Source organism: Drosophila santomea, chromosome 3L, assembly GCF_016746245.2.
Source record: "Drosophila santomea strain STO CAGO 1482 chromosome 3L, Prin_Dsan_1.1, whole genome shotgun sequence".
Taxonomy (NCBI): Eukaryota; Metazoa; Arthropoda; class Insecta; order Diptera; family Drosophilidae; genus Drosophila; species Drosophila santomea.
Genome location: NC_053018.2, coordinates 445,232 through 464,474, shown reverse-complemented (window position 1 = coordinate 464,474; position 19,243 = coordinate 445,232). Strand labels below are relative to the sequence as shown.

The following is a 19,243-nucleotide window of genomic DNA, read 5'->3' as shown; positions in this document are numbered from 1 at the left end:
CATAAGCTATCATAATTAGGAGGGATCTGGTTTCATAATAGATAGACATTATGAGTGAGGTTACCAGGGAAATTGTGTTACACGGAATTTTATATCAATTTAGTGTTTGAACTGATGTTCACTATTTTCCCTCAAAGCGTCAATCTAAAAATCGAAATATAATCCAAGGAAAGAAAACCCTTTATCGTCCAACGATTTGCACAACTTTTCAAGAATCCTCTTGGCCACGCCGCCATTTGTGGAGCACCAGACGTCGGGTTCGATTCGATTCAGTTCGGTCCCCTCGACTTTTGGACAGGTTCCCACAGTCAGTCAAGTGCCAAGTGCTCCAGTCTAGTGGCCATGTCTGTGACTTGTGTCAATAAAAGAGTTTTGTTTGCCGCAACTCGAGGGGCATGAACGGCAGGGTGGGAAGGGGGCGACTGGGACTGGAATCGGGTTTAGTTTTAGTTTTAGTTTTGGGTCTGGGTGCCGGCTGGGTGCCGGGCACAGAGTTTTCAATAAATGGAAAACCTCGGCGGATGATTAAGCAGTTGGGTTAATGAAAGCGAATCATGCACCGACTACTCCTGCCGCTGCGAACGGCAGACTGAAGCCTCGATCGATGACTACCGACATGGCATGACGTCGTGGTCCAGGAAAAACGATCGCCGCCGCTCGGGAAATTGAGCGGAGCACGTCAAAAATGGGAAAGTACGAAATTAACCGGGAAACGTGTGATTTATTTCTTCATTGAAGGCAAATGAAAAGAAGCCCAGGCCGACGTGAGTCGGCACGAAACGAAACAATCGAAAGGGACAGCCTGGTTAAAAGACACAGCATGGCTTAATAGCTTAAAAAACCGTTTGCAAAGTCTTTCGATCGTATTTGGCAGCGAGCAACATTTAAGTTTAATACTATAATTACACATTAACGGGGGTTTTAAAGAGCATTGTGTGGTGAGTGTTATTAATGAAGTTTTCCCTTTCCCACAGATGAGCAGCAGCTTGTACAGTCGCGCGGACACCTGCAACTTCAGCGTTTGGGCGGCAGAAACGGTGGCCAGTTGCCACTTGCCCCCGCGATCCCCGGCCAAATCGGCCAAGTCCTCGAAGTCCCAGGCCAGCAATGCCACCATGTCTGCGTCCACGCTGGTTTCCCCAGCCAAGGTAAGCCGTAGTTTATTGATAGGATGGAAGAAGGAAGTGGCACTTCCTGCTAATGAGATTGAGACATTAGCACGAGAGTGCCGTTTTGTGCACTGTGCATATGATAAATGGCATATTATTAAGTGGCCCACTTAATTATTAGCTGCATGGTGAGGTAGATGGACTCTAAAAGGTATCAAAGGGAAGCTAATGTAAGCTTCTTAGTCTAGAAGTCTGGGGGGCAAACTTTCTCTTCATAGGGCCGTGATCTGAAGTTCCGCGGGAAACCCCTTTTTCCAATTAGTGGATTGGCATTCTAGATTACTCGTATTTTTCCAAACTTCAGTCATCAGTCATCGCCCCTGATCGATTATGAGTGCGACCATCGATCGCTGGCCTGCCAAATCGATCGATGTCGGTGGTCCAATTGCGATCCCCTCCCCCTCCCTCTCCTGCCATCGATTTGATTTAGTGGTTTGCGTGCGTTTCAAATTTCTCCCAACTAATTTTTGTGGTCACTTTTTGTGCGTGTAAAAGCGGTGGTAAAACACGCCAAGCTGACAACTTGCTGAGCGTAATGGAGTGTAATGCGAGCTGGAGCTGTAGTTGGAGTTGGAGGTGGAGGTGGAGCTGTGCCTTCGGGTTGGGTGCGGAGGTGTGGGAATCGCAGCGCAGATAAAGGAGTGCGTATCAACCGTAACTCCCGCCGAGGTGCTCCCATCATTTGTCGGTGCCTATCAATGTCGTCTCTGAGGTTGCGGAGTGGCCAACGTGTTTGGCAGTCAACACTCTCACTCGCACTCGCACTCTCACTTTTTCCCGGTCAGCGTTTGAACATGTTTGCGCATTTTCGCAGTCCCATTTGCATTTTGCAGTTGTCGCACGCAATTTCCACAGCCATTTTCCAGCCGAGGGCAGGCGGTTTTCCGAGGTTTTCCCCTTATTTCCCTCGGAGTGCAGCGCACCGCGCAATGCGTTGATTTATTGAGAGTGAAATCTTGTGCAGCCTTGATTAATTTTGACAAATTTTGCATTTTCGCAACCCGATCGCGAGTCCGAACCTGATCCCAAACCCCAAAAAACGAATCCCATATATCAAGTCGACGCAACCAAAACTGATTCCAAGATAACGAAAAGCGGTGACGTCGGTCAAAGCAGAAATAAATCTTACGAAAAAGATCACAGCCTGGCCAATTTCATATCTTATCGATGAGACTTGTGCGAAATCGCAATTTAAAAGTTGGCAAACTGATGGACAAAGACAGCACTTAAATTAGTGTTATTACAGTTACGCTGAGACAAGTCCTAATAAATAATTCACTGCCTAGAAACTGATAGATAGATCTTGCCTACCAAAACATGATTTAAATTAATGCATTAAAGGTGACAACACTACCTATCAATAAATTGCAGATACATCTGCTGAGATTAGATAGATACGTGAAAATTAAACCACATATATGTAAAGTAAATAGCTTCAAATATAATATAGAAAATTATTTTAGCGAAACGAATATTTCAGTTATCTTATCGACGTGCACAAATGATTTGTACTCACCCGCAAATTAAAGTGTTCAGCAAAGATACGAAAGCAAATTGAGCGAAATATAACAAAAGCGTAATGGGAATGGAAAAGTAGAAATCAAGTGCAGGAGCTTCCTATCTATCCATATATGTATCTATCTGACAGCCAATGCCTGCTGCTGCTCGCAGATTTTGGCTTCAAATCGATTTGGAGCATTATCTTATCAGCTGTCGCCCCCTTCCCCTGGAGCAATTATCAAACGCATTTCGATTCCTCGGTTTATTTTAATTCGTGGAGCAATCCCCACTACATCCAAATACAAATCCACATCTACATCCACGTTGAAGTCCGTTGAGTCCGTTGAGAGTGAGTGCACTCCAGAGTGGCGATGGAGGCACCGGCGGAGCATTAGCCCCAGTCCTCAGTGTGATTCGCAACGTTGAAGCCGACGGACGGACGGAATCGGGGAGCGGACTGCCAAGATAATGGCGAAAAAGTTAAATAGCTAGCCGTCGAACAATTGCTAGAAAAAAACAATAGAAAGCCCAGAGCAACAGCAGCCACATAAGAGTGTTTATTTTGCTTGCGAAATTTGCATTAAATAAATGGAAAATCCAAAACAACAAGCAATACGAAACAGCATTCCATTCGGAAAATGAAAACACAGCCAACATAATAGTTTAACTCATTAAAACAGTGAATTGCTGTGAATTAAACATTGCAACTTAACAAAATACCTGTGATCTTTGTTACCACTCCCTCGGAGTAAATGCAAAACTGTGAGTGCACGATTTAAATTTAAATGAAAATAATAGTGGAAGTAGTACTAATTTGAATGGTATTAAAATGTTTTTATACATTTTAGCGAGCTCATAACCGCCGTAGTTCTCCCAAAACTGTAAGCATTTGACCTTAATTTCTCAAAAAACAAAATTAACGCGATTAGATTTTGGTCAAAACACAAAAAAAAACACGTTGCGTGCGGGTAAAAATATAAATAAAAGCCAGAAAACCAAATCGACAACTGTCAAGGCCTAGAGTGGTGCGAGCGAGATAGCCTCAGACGGGCAGACCGAGATAGCGCTACGACGACAGTCTAAGAGCCACTGCCGCCAAGGAGCTGAAGTTGAAGTTGAAGTTGAGTACGAATCCGAATGGGAATGGGAACGTATCTGTATCTGGAGCTGTGGCTTTCCAGTTTTGGGCTTAATTGGCAGGCCGGCGTCCGCACTCGCACTAATAATTGCCTTTAATTATCGCGAACGCCCAATCGCAACTGCTTTTCGCGCTCTCTGGGCAACTGGCTGTTGTAACTGTAAGTCGGACATTGAAGCTGCAAGCCGTGAACGTAAGCGCCGTTTTCACTTGGCATTAGAAAATTGTTTCCGTTTTGGCGGCAGTCGCTCTCAAACTACCTCCAATCGCGTGCCTCGCTCGCCGCAGGAAGTTGTTAATTAAATTAAGCCAAAGATTAACCATCCGCTGACGGCCTGAGTGAGTTTCGGACTTCAGTGGCTGCGATAAAGATACAGATGCAGATGCAGATGCCGAGGCAGTTGCAGCTAGAAATAAAAAACAGCGACATCTGTTGAAGCGATAAAAGCGAAACCTTCAAATTGTTCAATTGACCCGGGAGAAACTAAATAGTTCCAAAATATCGAACTGGAATATTTAGCCACGCTTCAGTGATTTGCATGTGTGTCAACAAGACATCTTCTGTAAGGCCACAATACTTTGATTATGTCGCATTATCAGTTACAAATATCTAAGTGAATGAGTTCCGTTTAAGGAAGTCTTAGCCCTTTTAAAGAATTTTTGGAGATTACTAAGAGCTGCTTGTTTGCAGCTTGTTACTCAACTAGAGATTCTGCCAAACTGTGTCTCACATGGTGCAAAAATAATATCTGTTGTCATATAAAACGCCTTTTATATACAAGAACTCACTCGTGAGCAACCCACTTATTTGATTGATGAGTTGTGCGAAAAAGTAGTGGTGAGGCGGTGAGGAGCAGGGAAAGGCTGCGATATAAACAGAACTAGATAGATATGGCAAATTCAAGTCCCCACTTCACTCCCCCACCCGCTGCAGTCCGCTCCAATCAATTCAAATCCACTCGACGGTAATGACGTTGAAGTGCACTGAAAATGGGTGACAAATGGCGATAAGCGGGTGGGAGAATGGGTGCTCGGCGATAAGGAAAAGCACTCCCACCACTTCCACAGCTTTGGGCTGTATTTCCCCCATTGCTGATAAGAAATCGACTCTCTTGCGCTGCATTTCCTACTAGGCTGCTCACCATTACAGTAGAACTTCAATAACAATACAACTCTAGTTACTAGAAAGTAACGAATTTCAGTTGATATTACTTTATAGGGATATGTGAATATATGGTCAGAGTGAATGGATTTAAGATATCAACCATTCCTCTTAGGCGAGGCTCACTTTAGTTAGTCATCTTTACGACTCTACTGATTCAACCGCCTGGAGCTTGCAACTCCGATTGGGCACGCTCATTAATTTCCGCTCTCTAAACAAATTTCTCTCGCTCGCTTCTCACATTCTCCGACTTCCCTCTCACTCACTCACTCACTCTCTCACTCTTTTCTCCCAGGGCAAGGTCTCGCATGATTCAATCAAGCAGTTGGTGCTGGAAGCCGAGCATTTGGTGCGCGACGCCCAAGAGACCGCACTGAAGACGCCAACCAAGCAGAAACATTCCATCATTAAGATCTCGTCGACGGTCAAGAAGCGCGAGGTCACCATGCCCCATCCCATCAAGCAGCGAGTGGAGGTAAGTCCCTTCGCAGTCCGGACTAAATAGAAGCTATATTAATAGCAAACATAGCTCCTTTTTTATGCAACATGTTTGTAAACAAAGTGATATATTTTACCCCCTTTAACTGCACAATTGCTCATCTCCTAACCTCTTCTACAGGAATGGCTGGAGCACCAGCCCTCGACCCCACAGCTGCTGACCCGCAGCCACACGCACGAACTCCTGCCCAGCTGCAAGCCCGATGACTGCGAGGCCTCCGGAGAGGCGTCCGAAACGGATTCAGTGCCCCAAGCGGGAGGAGGAGTGGCAGGAGGAGCACCGAATGGTGCGGGATCGGATACTTCGGAGGGCTTCACCGATTCCATTGCCACATGTATGCAAACGAGCACGAATTCCTACGGGAATTCCACGGAGAGAATCGGTGGATCGGCTGAACCCATTGGCCAGCCCGTCACGCCCCTGGGCTTTGGCAGCAGCAATCAGAGCCTGAACGTAAAGATTGTGAAGCGAACGCAAACGCGTCGCAAGTCGGAGAGACCGTGGTCGGTCTCGTGCCTGTCCCAGTTGACCACGGATGCAGCCCAGTTGACCACCGCCCGGATAGTGGAGAACTCTCCGCCCGGGCTGGCCAGTCACTCGATCAGCGAAAGCGCCCTGGACTCGCTTTCGCCAGGACCAAGACCGCGGGCCGCTTCTTCCTCGGGAACGGGAAGCAATGCAGCCAAGAAGGCGGACAGCAAGGGGTCGTTGAGGAGGAGGAAGGCCAGGAAGAAGCGCATCTCGGCCGCATCGGCTGGCAGGAAATCGGATTCAGGTTCCGAACTGGGCGGAGATCTCACCCAGACGCTAATGAAGTCCTGCGAGTCCATGTCCTCGCAGCAGCTGCAGGAGTTCACCAATGCCCTGCTGAGCATTCAGAAGGGAGCAGCCGTTGCCCCTTTGAGTCCCAAGGGCGAAGCTTCTGGCGTACCTTCACTGGCCGAAGGCGAGGCAGGTGAAACCCAGCTGATGCTGCCCAAGTTCCGGGTGGGCTCCTTCACCACAGCCGGCCTATTGGCTACAGATACGAGGTTGGGCGCCTTAGCTGCCCTCTCAAACTACATGAACGAGGACGAACAACAAGCAGGTGAGTGGTGATCCTCGAGGGGATTTCAAAGGATGGGCATTACTGCAACTGTGTTCTCTATCTATCTGTTTTCCCACACAAGCACCCAAGCCGGTCAAGACCAGGCTCAAAGGTATTGCCAAAGCACCCACCCCCACTGAAAACTATCGTCTTAGATACTTTCCTCTTTTCAAATTGTTTTGTCTGTCTTCATTAATCCTTTTACCCTTCCCTAAGTAATTGATATCAGTTGTTAACGCGGTTGGTTCTCCCACAGAACTTAGCACCGAGGACCATCACAGCAGCATCTCGGAGACGGCCTGGGACAACTACCAAGAGAAATACAACTCGGAGAACTATTCCGAGGGCTTCGATTCGGATGCGGCCCGGCGTCTCTTGGAATTCGGCGACGACTATCGGTGAGTGTTGCGCGCATAATGATGAGCTCGACCTTTGAGGCCGTGCCAAGAGCTATTTATAACCGCTCAAAATTTAATCCAATCTGCAGCAATTTCATCGACTCGCAGTCGGACTGCTGCAGTTCCCTGTCGGCGGCCAACAATCTGGACTCGTTCTCGCCGCCGCGCATGGACTCGCTGCAGAAGCACGAGCTGAAGACCCTCCACATCAACCAGGACACAATCACCAGCAGCGTGGACCACGCCCGTCGCCAGCGCGCCCTTGAACTGCAGTACGAGCGTCGTCGCAAGACCCTGGAAGTCCGCCGAAAGTCTTGCCAAGGTGAGCAACCAAGTCTATGCCAGTAAATAACAAAGATATAACAAGCATTTGTGCCACCCCAGACATGGACGAGAGCCTGGTGGCTAGCCCCCAGTCGGAGCAACAGCAGCAGCAATTGCAGGTCACACCTTCGCTGTCTGCCTCCGCCACCGCCCTAATGACCACGCCCAGGAACCAGTCGATCAGCCAGCAGATTAGCCAGCGCGCCGAATCTGTGGGACGGAAGCTGGACTTTGGCGGAATGAGCCACTCGGCGCAGTCCCTGCTGCGTCGCACCTCGGAGAGCGACACTTCGACCAGGAGGCGACGCACTGTGACGGCGGACGAGAGGAGACGCTCCTCGCGCAACCTGGAGAAGTGCATCAAGCTGATTCCAGCCACCACTTCCTCGTCGAGTGGCTCGGACTCCGAGGACGGAGAGCAGGAGATGCGATCCCTGCTGCAGCAGAGCCGCGACAGGCTGGACGACACCAGAGCCCTGAAGATCAGATGCCATCTGCTTAGACCAGAGGATTATGTAAGTGAAACTACAGCTGCTTCTGGAATCCTATTCTAAACTAACTCCATGCTAATCCTAATCCTAATCCACAACCAGAACGAGATCATCAACACTTGCCGCGACAACATCCGCTGCCTGGAGGCCGTGCTGCGCGGTCCGCCCGGCACCGTGTTGTCCAACCACTGCGCCGGCCAGACAAAAGGTGAGTTCCCGCCTCCACCAACTCCACGCAAACCATCATCATCATCACCAGTATCAGCCGGTATCCGCCGTCGCCGGAAGCGACGTCCAGGGACTGAGCTTCCCGGTCCCACGGAATCCGGGTCCGGGGATTCCCGGCAGATGATGCACGTGGTCGAGTGCCAGTGTGCACCCATTACGCGCTTCGTGGCACGGGTGATCGAGTTCGTGCTGGACGTGGGCAATATGCTGGAGCACTTTGCGCTCTACCGATTCCTGGCGGGAACGCTGAGGTCGCTCTACGAGCTGGTAGACCGGCCCGTGGGCGGACGCCTCGGTCGGTTCTTTGTCGGCTTGCGGGGACTGTTTTGAACAGAGACCGCTGAAAGCGAGCTTTAAGCATGTATTATTCGCGGATGCCTTTGATCGCCGTACAAATAGATCTTTAAACACACTGTATACGATAGTGCATATGATGTATGATTTGAAGAAAGTTTGTTTTTGCATTTGACAAAACGCATTTCGCATCGAATTTACTCAATTTACTTATCCTCAATTGATTATTCGCTTTCTGTTCGATTTTATTATTATTTTAAATAATATTATTTTACTTGTTCTATCCATTCTTTTCTTGCTCATTTGTTCTTTATTTTTTTGGCAATAAAATCTACACACCAAAAGCAAAACTAAAATTGTTATAATTCTCAACTTGCGTTTGTATCCGTTTGTCCTGTGAACTATCCCTAACTTAGTTTTTATTTTGGTGTTCTGTCATTTCTCGTAATTCATCATCTCGTAATTCTTAACTCGTAATTCTCGTAATGCCGCTAATGCTTGTGTGTTTGTCAAATGTATTAACCAAACTTATTAAACAATCATCCATTAACTTTGTCGTTTTTAGATTGCTTTGAGTTTAGTTACTGAGATCATCGTGTAGTCTAGCACTAATATCGATCCCGTTTCCGAAGCGGTAATGGTTTGCTCAAGAGACAGGTGTTTTTTAAGAGATCTTGAGATAATTTATTTAACGTATATTAAGTAGCGACGATTAATATCTAATTTATGATATCCTATAAGGGCTATAAACTGGCAATTTTCATTGTGTTCCATTGGGAAAATGTATCTACACCAATTAAGTTCTATTTTACATGGAGGTTTGCGTCCGTGATAAAGTTTAGAAAGCACTGTGCTTTTTGGCTATAATTGCCCCTTGTTACACGTAAAATGTACATTTTTAAAAAATTTTCCCAAATTCTTTGAAGTTTTTCCGCATGTCTATAAATCTGCGCAATTTAATTTTGGGGATAGATATAGCCAGCTGCTTAATTCTGACCCTCAGCAAGAGCAAATTTATTTTTGCCTACTGACGTCACGCTCCCGCTGCGAATATTTATAAACAATATAAATGTGATGACTTGGTGGAACATAAACTTATGTGCGAGGGTGGATTCTATATTGCTGAGATCCATAATCATTGTGTCTTGACACAATGCTTTTAAAACTGCATTGTAGTCTTCATTCCATGTGCTCGTAAAACTGTAGCTTCAGCTTTTGACTTTGATGGTGTCGTCATCGCTTTAATAGCTTTTGTTGTCTGGTTTTGAAAAATATTTTGGTTGCTTTGGGAAAAAGTGACGTCGCCATTTGAAATATAGACTTGCTTTTGTTAATGCTGTTTGGCCTTTTTTGCCGCTAGAGCTCCCGACCCTAATCGTATACAATTCGTAGGTATGTTTGTATGTTTCAGATTGCGTGTGACGAAACCAAGTTCAAAAGTTCTGTTTCAGAATTCTCTCATTCGGATGTTTGCGTGTTTGTACACATGGAGAAATGATTGGATTATTAGTGTTTCAATTTGGTAGCCCTATATTAGGGGGAGTTATGAAACTGACTTATTATTTTGAGCGTGTTTGTGATGAACTGGAGAGAGAAAACTTTGTAGGCTGTTTAATAAACAAATAAAGTCAGGTGCAGAACTTACGGTAACTGTTCTAAGCGAGCACGTTGCCTCCGCCTCTCCCTCTCCCTCTGCCCTCTGGCTCTCAGTTCCACCGCTTCTCGCTTCTGCTCCCCCTTTTTCCTAGCTCTCAGCCGTCTCTGCCTGGCGGCGCGACTCTCCACATCTCTCAGTTCGATTTCTGCGCGCGTTCCAAGCGGTTGTTCTCTGTTTCGCTGTCTGTAATTAAATTTTAACGTGCTTCCGCGAAATTGTGTGAAGCAATCCCTCTAGAATCCCGCATAATTCCGCCAAAACAGCTGTGATAAAACATAACTATGCCCTCTAAAGTAACTTAAGCTCGTAAAGAAAACCAACCTAAAAGTGTCCATTCATAAAGTTCCCAAATCGCGTGCTTTCGTGCCTTGCGTATAAGAGTTCCTGTTTGATATAAGAGTTTCGCGTAAATTTCGATAGTTTTCCCGACTTAAACTTAGTTCAATGCAGTATTGTTCAAGTTACAGTGGATACTCCCATAATCATGCAGAGTGTGTGCTTCAGAAACCGAAATTGAAATGCTTTAAAACACAAATTGATTACGAAAATTGATTTCAAGTGGCGCATCGCACGAAAGTGGGTCACTCGGGGGTTGAAGAGAGCTTTTCCCGCCGAGTGCTGCCAAGGGAAAACTCCAAAGCCCTAGCCACAATGGGGAAAGTCAGCGTGGCCGTCCAGACGGACATATCCGAAATGCTTTCGGCCACCTCTTCCACCAACACATCGCGCTCGTCATCGGAGCAAGGTAAACACTTGGCCGCCACCCGAGCAAACACACTCTTTGGAGGAAAGATATGGCCACCGTTGGTGTGCCGAGATGACGTGATGGAGGGGTAAACATAATTGGGAAACAGGTGTAAACGATGGGGCTCTTGAAGATCGCACAGAAAGATACGAGTGAAACGAGCAGAGCAATTTTACACACAAAGGGAGAAAATGGGGGAAGAGTTTGAACGAGATAGTGGTGTTGAGTAAGTAGGTGACTAAGCAGCCAATTAATAGAAAGATAGTAGAAAGATTTGGGAGAAATTTAAGCCTAGTAATGGAAACTTCTAACAAGCTTGTTAGCTAAATGAGATGTGAAGAAATGTTTTGGATTGCCCAAGGTATGGGAATGGCAGTTTAATTAGATGAGTTCCATAAGGTAATACCTAATAATTGGTGGGAAAACGATGACGCATTTGGAAACTCAAAAGCAAAGTATCAGAAAAGGGGGGTAGCATAAATTCATCTCTTGAGTGGCTAACGATATTTTCCAACCGACAGATCCGCTAGAGATTGCGCTATTCTTACAGCAATTCTCGTAAAGAAACGCGAGTTGTTCCTCTTTCGGATTACACCACTCGATTCTGCCAGACGCACTGACCGACTTTGATCTTCAAGCTGCCAAATCGGGCTGCAAGTGGCTACTACCGCCACTTGGCTCGCTAATTAGGGTGCTTACTGTAGCGGCCGTGCATTTCAAGCACCGCTGCCCCACGTCGGCCCGCTAATTAACGGTAAATGCAGCACAGTGAACACTCCTTTAGTGAACGCTTTTATGGTGGCAGTCGCTTTGAAGTATGCTCCAAGTATGATTTTGTTTTGGAGCGCAGAAAGCCGGAACCGGTTGCCTCTATTACCTCATAACTTTTTTCTGTTTTTTCTGCCGTCGGTGCGCAAGTTCAAGTTCCCAGTTGTCATTCGATAGATCGTTAATTATGGATCGCCTGCCCCATTTGTGGTTGACCTTCGTTCGATTAGAGCTAGAAACCAGATCATAGACACCGAATTGGATGGACCAACTCCAGTAGCTTCTATATGTGGTTGGTTAAGTGGTTCAATGCGTTTTCCCAGAGGGCATTCAACCGCCGTAACAAGCTATTTCCATTTGCATTTGCAATCCCATTTACATTTCTTTGGCGATTTCCGTTTGTAGATTTCCTGCTCGAATCGGTAGATTTATTACTTCATTCATGCAGAAACCCGCGCTTTGCAATCCATTCACATGTTCAACATATCTAGCATCTCTACGATAATTTTCGCTTCTCTATTTGCCGCTCTCTAATCAGCATTTAAAAATATCCAACGACGTTGGTTTTTTATATTTTCTGCTAGTTTGCTAATTGTATATAATTGCTGTCTCTGTTGCCGCACAAATACGCGCTAACATAATTATTCAAGATTAATTTGGCAAATATTTTGAGCTGTGCCTTAGGTCAGGCAGAAGGCAGCGACCATTAGCCTTGGCTTTTTGTTTAGTTTGGGTTGCTTACCTCACCTGCCCCGAAATGTGCTTTATCTATAAAAATATGCTATTACCTGCAGGGTGGATGAAACTGTCTATACTTCCATACCCTTTATGACTATTAGTCACGCCACTCCTTTGGGAGTATCCTTGCAGCTCCAGGAAGGAAAGCCCATCCAAATTGGGGTAGTCTATGCCAGCTTTCTTTTGGTTTGAACAAAGTGATTAATTGTTGATAGAGGCATACTGATACTGCAGTCATATAAATAAGATATTTAGTTCATTGCTTGTTGAAAGACTTGTCTATTTTTGTTGTGTTTGCGCGATTAGTTCTCTTGCGAGCACCTCCCACGTAAACTGATTATTCTCACAATGCGGCCAACAACTGTAGCCAACGTCAACGACCTTGGCCAAGAGCTCTGCCCTCCCATTCCCTCCCCGCCCCCCTTTGCGGTTTTGGCAATGTACGTCTGCTATTTGCATTTCAGCTATCGTGACGAAATGCATGGCAAAATATACGAAAAACAGGCCGCAGGCAATTTGCATGTCAGCAAAGAAGATTAAAAACGATGAAGCAGAGAAATTAAAAATATTTATGCGCTAAAACTGAAATTAGTTGGCGTAGGCTTGTGTGAGAGCTTAATTATAATTATTAACGATTCATGCAGTCTGATTAGCGCAAAGAGAAAGTATTTTCCGGGCCAATAATCTCCAGCAGCTGGCCAACGTGATGGCTAATCAATTTTATGTGCAGCTTTTGCACTTTTTGCTGCTGTCGCGCAGTTATCTAGCGAAGATTATTCAATTTCTGCCGGAAAGCAGGTGGAGTCCGACCCCCAACTCCATCCCATCCGCAATCAAAATCCAATGCCAAGTAATCTGCGAAAAGTGGCATCTAGTCGCACTTGCAACGAGTTTCGATACGAGCCTGTTTTTTTCGCATAGGCAACCAAACACCTCAAAAGTGCGTGTGATTAGGCTTCACTGAGAAAACCTTTTAGTGTTAATCGAGATGGTTTTGGAGATATGGCGTAAGATTACTATCTTCTTTCTTAGTAAGCCTTCTTTAGTAGATTTGCGTGTATGCAGCTGAGCTCCACCCAGCAAACACCCATCGCGAACCCTCTGCAAATGCGATCGCTTTGGTTGCGCTCGAATTGCTCTGGTGGGTTGGCTGATGTTGGATTCCCCATCCTACGCCCACTTGGTGGAGCCCATGGGGATCCAAGTCGAGCTTCGAGCTCCGTTGCAGCCGCTCTGAAGTGCAGTCAACCAGTTTCGGTTTGGTTGCCAACAAGTTCGGATCGGTTGGGTCTATTTTTCCAGCACTCAGAGTGCGTTTTATCCTCCACTGCCTTTTATCACTGGCGAAAATCGCAAATAAACAGGGGAAAACACCGTTTTTGGCCAGCCCCAAGGTGAAAGTAATTTGTGCGAGCCTCACATTACGCATTGCGTATTTATTACTCAACCTGCCCACACGCACTTGTCGCTAACTCCTGGATTTTGACTGTGAATCCTCAATCAAGTTCGCATTTAATACGATTGTTCTACTGTTAAGGTGAGTCTTCTCTCGTAAACATTTTCTTCTTGGGTTCTAGAAGGTACTAGGATTGGGGTTTGATCATTCCAATGAGTTAATAGGTACCCCAAGGTCGACTACTCTTTTGTTTGTGTAGGACTGACACCGAACTTTTGGTTCTGGTTCCAGTCCGCCCAACGTTCTTTCGCTGCAGAATCAATGCCACGAAGCCAGCAAGCCATATGCCATTTGCCATTTGCCAAGCGGAAATGAGCGGCGAAAGGGGGGAAACTACAAATGCAGTGCAAATCGTTCAAGCCAAGCAATTGCAATTAGAAAACATTGTTACTGGCTCCCACAACCGCAAAGCGATGTGGCTAGGGCTCTTTTCCTTCGCCGCGTTGTATTTGTTGACTTTGATTTTCCTTTTGGCGGTCCAGAGTTTCACTTTCCGCTGCCATTTGGCAGCGTTTAGAGAAAGGTATTCATTACCAAGGGCTCGAACGGGCAAGTGGGAATGGAAGTATGGAAGTGTGCTATAAATGGAAATGGAAATGAGATTGCCAGCGCCCAATTAAATTGCCTTTCTCTCGTGCACCACTTAACTCTGTTAACTGGAACCACCATCCCCCCCCCCAACACCATTCACCTAACCGACCACATCCTCACGGTTCCCGCCTCTGATCTTCTCCCGCAGATCTGCTCGCCGCCTGGGAGGACCTACTTGGCTGGAGCGAGAATGCATCGGCTGCCCGCAAGTTGCAGCAGGAGATGAGTGTGCTGAAGAGCTCGCTGCAGCGTCTGGGAGACAAGCCCACTCCGGAGCTCCTCGATACGGAGCCGGCCATCCAAATAGCCGTGGAGGCTCTCAAGGTGAGTGTTGAGTCAAATCGAACCTTCCAATGGCAACAAGCTAACATCTTCATCCCGAATTTAGTTGGAGCAGACCCAACTGGCCAGCTACAGGACCAACATGCTGCGTCTCAACGCCTCCGTCCACAGCTGGCTCACCAGGCAGGAGCGGCGATTGCAGAGCGCCTTGGAGGAGCAGGAGCAGCAACAGGAGTCCGAACAACTCAAGCAGCAAAAGCCCGTGGAGGAGGAGACGGCTGCTGACGTCCACAAGGAGCTGGCGTCCAACGGAGCTGTGGCCATCACGGTCACCGACAGCAATGGCAATCAGGTGGAGGCTCTGGCCACTGGAGAAGCCTCCACCTCCACGCCAGCCTGGGATGTGCACTCGCTGATGTCCGCGGAGCAGGAGTTCCACAAGCATCTGAAGAACGAAGTGAGCGACATGTACAGCGCCTGGGATGAGGCGGATGCCAGGTGAGTTAGCCCACAATTCCTCTAGTAAGATCACTTCTAACCGATTGTACTTGAATCCACAGAATCAACACGCAGCTGGAAATGCTCACCAACTCGCTGATTGCCTGGAGGCAGTTGGAGTCTGGACTGAGTGAGTTCCAATTGGCTTTGGGCCAGGATAGGGGCACCCTGAAGGGTCTCGAAGGAGCATTGGACAAGGGACAAGCTACACCCGTGGAGCTGGCCCAGAATGTAAAACTGGTGGCCAAGCTGCTGTCCGAAAAGGTGCACGTTAGCCAGGAGCAACTGTTGGCCGTGCAGCAGCACCTGGACCCCAACCACATCTACCATATCACGAAGTTTACGGCCTCGAATGGTTCGCTGTCCGATTCCGGCATCTCCGATGGAGGAGCCACCTCCGATGGTGGCCTGTCCGAGAGGGAGCGCCGCTTGGGCGTCCTTCGCCGCCTGGCAAAGCAGTTGGAACTGGCTCTGGCGCCGGGAAGCGAAGCCATGCGTTCGATTGCCGCCCGAATGGAAAGTGCCGAGGCAGAGCTGAAGCACCTGCAGAACACCTGTAGGGACTTGATTGTGCGCACTGCAGCTAGCCACCAACAGAAGCAGCAGAACCAGCAGCATCAGAGCCAGCAGGTTTCTCAGAAGGCCAATGGACAGCTGAAGAAGCAGGCGGCCAAGGGCAAGGGAGAGCCGCAGTCGCCTGGCAGACGTGGCAAAGCAGCACGGAAGGCGCGTCAGGCCAAGAAGGCTGGAGAGGATCAGCAAGAGGAGGAGTCGGGTTCGGGTCTCAGCCCGGAGCAGCAGAAGATGGTGCTGCAGCAGATCAAGACCTTGACAAGTGGTGGCGATGGTGGTGACGATCCCTCCGACGATCCCTCGCTGCTCTTCAACCTGGAAAGCTCCGAGGAGGATGGCGAGGAAGCGGATCCTGCCCAGGCCTCTAAGCGCGGGTGGGCGTGGCGCATCGCAAGGGCGGCTGTGCCCATGCAGGTGGCCCTGTTCACCATCTTCTGCGCCGCCTGCCTGATGCAGCCCAACTGCTGCGACAATCTGAACAACCTGTCCATGAGCTTCACTCCGCAGCTGCGCTACATCCGCGGACCACCTCCGATCTGAACAGTAGGACACAACGCGACTAATTAAGCAGGCCGCTAATCGTTGTAGGTTACCGTTACGTTATGTTAAGGCATTTAACAGCTGTAACTAGAGTTAACCAGCGCAACCAGCCACTAGACAGAGCCACTAAGTGCTCGCTTTTGGCGCGCGTTTTCGCGTTTTCGCGTTTTCCGCGCTCGAGGTTTTACAATCGCGAACAGAGCGCTCTGCTCCGAAAGGTGCGACGCCCAGAGGCAGCCCCATTTTATATGTCTAATTTAGGTAGCGAGCGCGAAAGGAACGCAATTTATAGTAAGGATGTATTTGTTATTTCGGTTAATTTCCTACGAGTTTAGGTTGCTGTTCGATTGAACACTGAAGATGTACTTAGGCGTACTTAGGGGAGCAGACAATGCCCCGCCACGTGTAAACTGCCGCATAAAGGAACAAAGGGGCGGATCGTACCCCAGATTCCACACCCAGTAAATATTCTACAAACACAATGATCAATTGAGTGGCGTTTTTGTATACTTTTTTGTTTGAAAAACACTAAAGTGCCTACAAATGCGAACTGTGAACAGTGAACGAGGAGCTATCAGCAAATGACAGCAGATGACAAAGGATCCGGCGGGGAGTCCGCAATGAGAGTATCAATCCAAGGCACCGAAGCAAACAGAAGCTAAAAGCCAACCACACTAAGGAGCTACGAATGGAGCTCACCAGAACAGCGATGGAGAATCAGAGTTTATATTTTTATACGCAACGCAACTATACAAACAATCAGTGCGGAGACAACGAATCTTCAGCCCACACACATCATACGTTTTATGTCTATTATATTAATAGGATAAACCTTACACTTATTTTGCAAGAAAAAAATTGAACAAAAAAAAAAAAAGCGAGAAACTATCTCTTAGGTTTGTGTTTGAAATTCCTAGACTTAGTTTATGATTTACTCACTCCTGGCAGATGATCATTGTAATATACTTATAAGGTTTATATACTTTGTGCGTTTTCAAAACTTTCACTTGGCATTAAAAATACAAAACAGAAACTTTCATTTATACACAAAAACATTAAAGAAAAAGTATTAAAAAAATTTGATTTCTGGCTTTAATGTAACTTTTCGTAGCTTGCTTCTGGGCTTATTGTTTATTTTTACACATATACTTTGGCTAAAAATAGGCTGCCAGCTTTCGAGCTCACGAAAGCTGTCGGAACAAACTGCTTCTGGGGAAGCTAATAATCTTTCATATAAATAGCAACCTGGACTTTGTATGGATATATGTACAATCTAGTTTGCAGCTAATTTACTTCATTCACCCAAATTTATCAGCTTAAAATGGTCGAGGAAACTTTGCTGCAAAATCAAGTGTAGATAAAAATGCTCTAATGCTCTAAGATCCGGCGGGAAACGGCGACAAATAGGGACACTAGCGGGTCCACCTGGAGGCCACTGAAAGGGAAGGGACTTGAAGAAGGTATTCTAGCACTACCTAAAATAAAAACTTCACCATGGCGCTGGTGGACGAAAGCAACTACGCCTATGTGAAGCAGGTGGCTCTGGACTGGCGGGAGCTGGTGCGCGAGAAGCGGCAGAGCAATCTCTTCTCGCCCGTGATGAGCATGCAGGCGGTGGAGTCGCAACAGCGGATGGCGGACACGAAGTCGCGGACGCAGTCGATGATTCCGGCGGAGAGGCGCGAGTCCAGCTTCTACCGGCACCGCTTCTCGCAGCCGGCCAAGCCCGTGGAGATTGAGTGCCAGGAGCCCTCGTCCATGGAGCCGGACCGCATTCGGGTCAGCGGAGACGTACTGCTCTACATCTACCAACCGATCTTAGTGTCAAGGGACAGGATGGCCTCCATTCAAGTCCTGTCGCCCAGTGACCTGAGCATAGTGTCGGCCAAGCCGGAGAAGCCCATTGGAGAAGAGAAAGCAACGCCTAAGGTGGACCTCGATCTAACACCCGAGTCCAAGTCGCCATAACCTTTGAATCCGGTGGGTGATTCTTTTTGTACCATCCTAAACGTGTAGCACTTGTGAGCAATAAAGCAAATGTGAATCTGGCCATTTTAACAGAAACGTAATGCAGTTTATGCTTTGAAGGCTTATTTTAGAGCCCTAGATGGATTTTTCCTCTAATATTTCTTGTCTACTCTCGTCTAAACTCGATATCCTGTTTGCCTTCCATCGAACATCCTCAATTTGTGGAACGTCCGCTGACGTTGATGGATCTGCGCCAAATGAAACGCTCTGCAAAGCTGACCTGAACAAGGGAACACCACCTACACGCCTCACGACGCACAAAGCTGAAGCCCAAACCAGGGCTTCCTTCGAAAAGTTTCGCTTATGTAAAGCCTAGAGCCAATGAAAATGGAGGCAAGTACATAAATCGAACTTCCCCTCTTGCGAGAGACGCGGTTTTCTCTGTCGCACACACAAGCAGCCAGATCTACGCATCCCTTTCCTTTGCATTTGGTCCTACTGCTATCCCTGTCTACTGTTAAGTGCATAGCATGGACACGAACCACTGTTAAACCTTTAAGCACGCCGTAAAGTGAAGTAATCAATGGCAATTATTATAAATTTACAAGGTAGTAAATGAAGTCTAGACTGAGTAGACAATGTAATAAATTAAATTAAAGGATTGGATGTTAAGCTCTGAAACGATGGTTCTAAAATATATACTAATGATTTAAGGAGATAATTATAACTTGAATCAAAGTGACCATTTCTTTGCGCCTTCCATTTTCATCCAGACTATCTTCAACTGGCTTCGAATGCAACTCGATTTCTATTTTCATCCAGACTATCTTCAACTGGCTTCAAATGAAACTCGAAGCGTGTTAAGTGCGCGAACAATAAAACATAATTTTGTTTACGCCTCCAGGTTAATCCTTCCCATATTGTACGAAAAGTCACCACCACCAGAATCAAAAGCCCGAGAACAGAGGGCTCAACAATTATTATAATATGCTTACTTACCAGCAGGCAAAATGGGCGTGGCTGGGTCCTCGACATCCTTGCACGCTCCTCGATTCGCGTGTCACGGCGGAAGCAAACTGAAAATTAAATTTACATAGTTTTAAAAAAATGAAATGGTATGTAAGGATGGGATGAAAG

The 19,243-nt window shown here is 47.0% G+C and overlaps 2 protein-coding genes across 5 annotated transcripts in view; both read left to right on the top strand.

Annotated features, from left to right (window-relative positions):
• LOC120449180 overlaps nucleotides 1–17,160 on the top strand; it is a 110,300-nt gene extending 93,140 nt beyond the window's left edge. For 2 of the 4 annotated variants that reach the window (XM_039631521.2, XM_039631522.2), the window contains 10 exons: nucleotides 975–1,148; nucleotides 5,265–5,444; nucleotides 5,589–6,555; nucleotides 6,812–6,953; nucleotides 7,043–7,275; nucleotides 7,338–7,792; nucleotides 7,871–7,976; nucleotides 14,394–14,569; nucleotides 14,634–15,025; nucleotides 15,088–17,160. In XM_039631521.2, the coding sequence (XP_039487455.1) occupies nucleotides 975–1,148; nucleotides 5,265–5,444; nucleotides 5,589–6,555; nucleotides 6,812–6,953; nucleotides 7,043–7,275; nucleotides 7,338–7,792; nucleotides 7,871–7,976; nucleotides 14,394–14,569; nucleotides 14,634–15,025; nucleotides 15,088–16,138 (3,876 nt within the window). In that variant the 3' untranslated portion in view covers nucleotides 16,139–17,160. Of the gene's footprint in view, nucleotides 1–974; nucleotides 1,149–3,105; nucleotides 3,432–5,264; nucleotides 5,445–5,588; nucleotides 6,556–6,811; nucleotides 6,954–7,042; nucleotides 7,276–7,337; nucleotides 7,793–7,870; nucleotides 7,977–10,089; nucleotides 10,693–14,393; nucleotides 14,570–14,633; nucleotides 15,026–15,087 lie in introns of those variants that run through there. The other 2 variants (XM_039631523.2, XM_039631525.1) reach the window with 2 other exon arrangements.
• Nucleotides 17,161–17,388: 228 nt separating this feature from the next.
• Nucleotides 17,389–18,202, top strand: LOC120448489. The gene has a single exon (XM_039630518.2). It carries the CDS (start codon nucleotides 17,633–17,635, stop codon nucleotides 18,104–18,106), a length of 474 nt encoding a protein of 157 aa, XP_039486452.1. The 5' UTR covers nucleotides 17,389–17,632; the 3' UTR covers nucleotides 18,107–18,202.
• Nucleotides 18,203–19,243: the final 1,041 nt, after the last annotated feature.

What these genes read in the sequence shown, in the direction of transcription:
- LOC120448489 (XM_039630518.2), top strand. Translation starts at nt 17,633, where the DNA reads ATGGCGCTGGTGGACGAAAGCAACTACGCCTATGTGAAGCAGGTGGCT.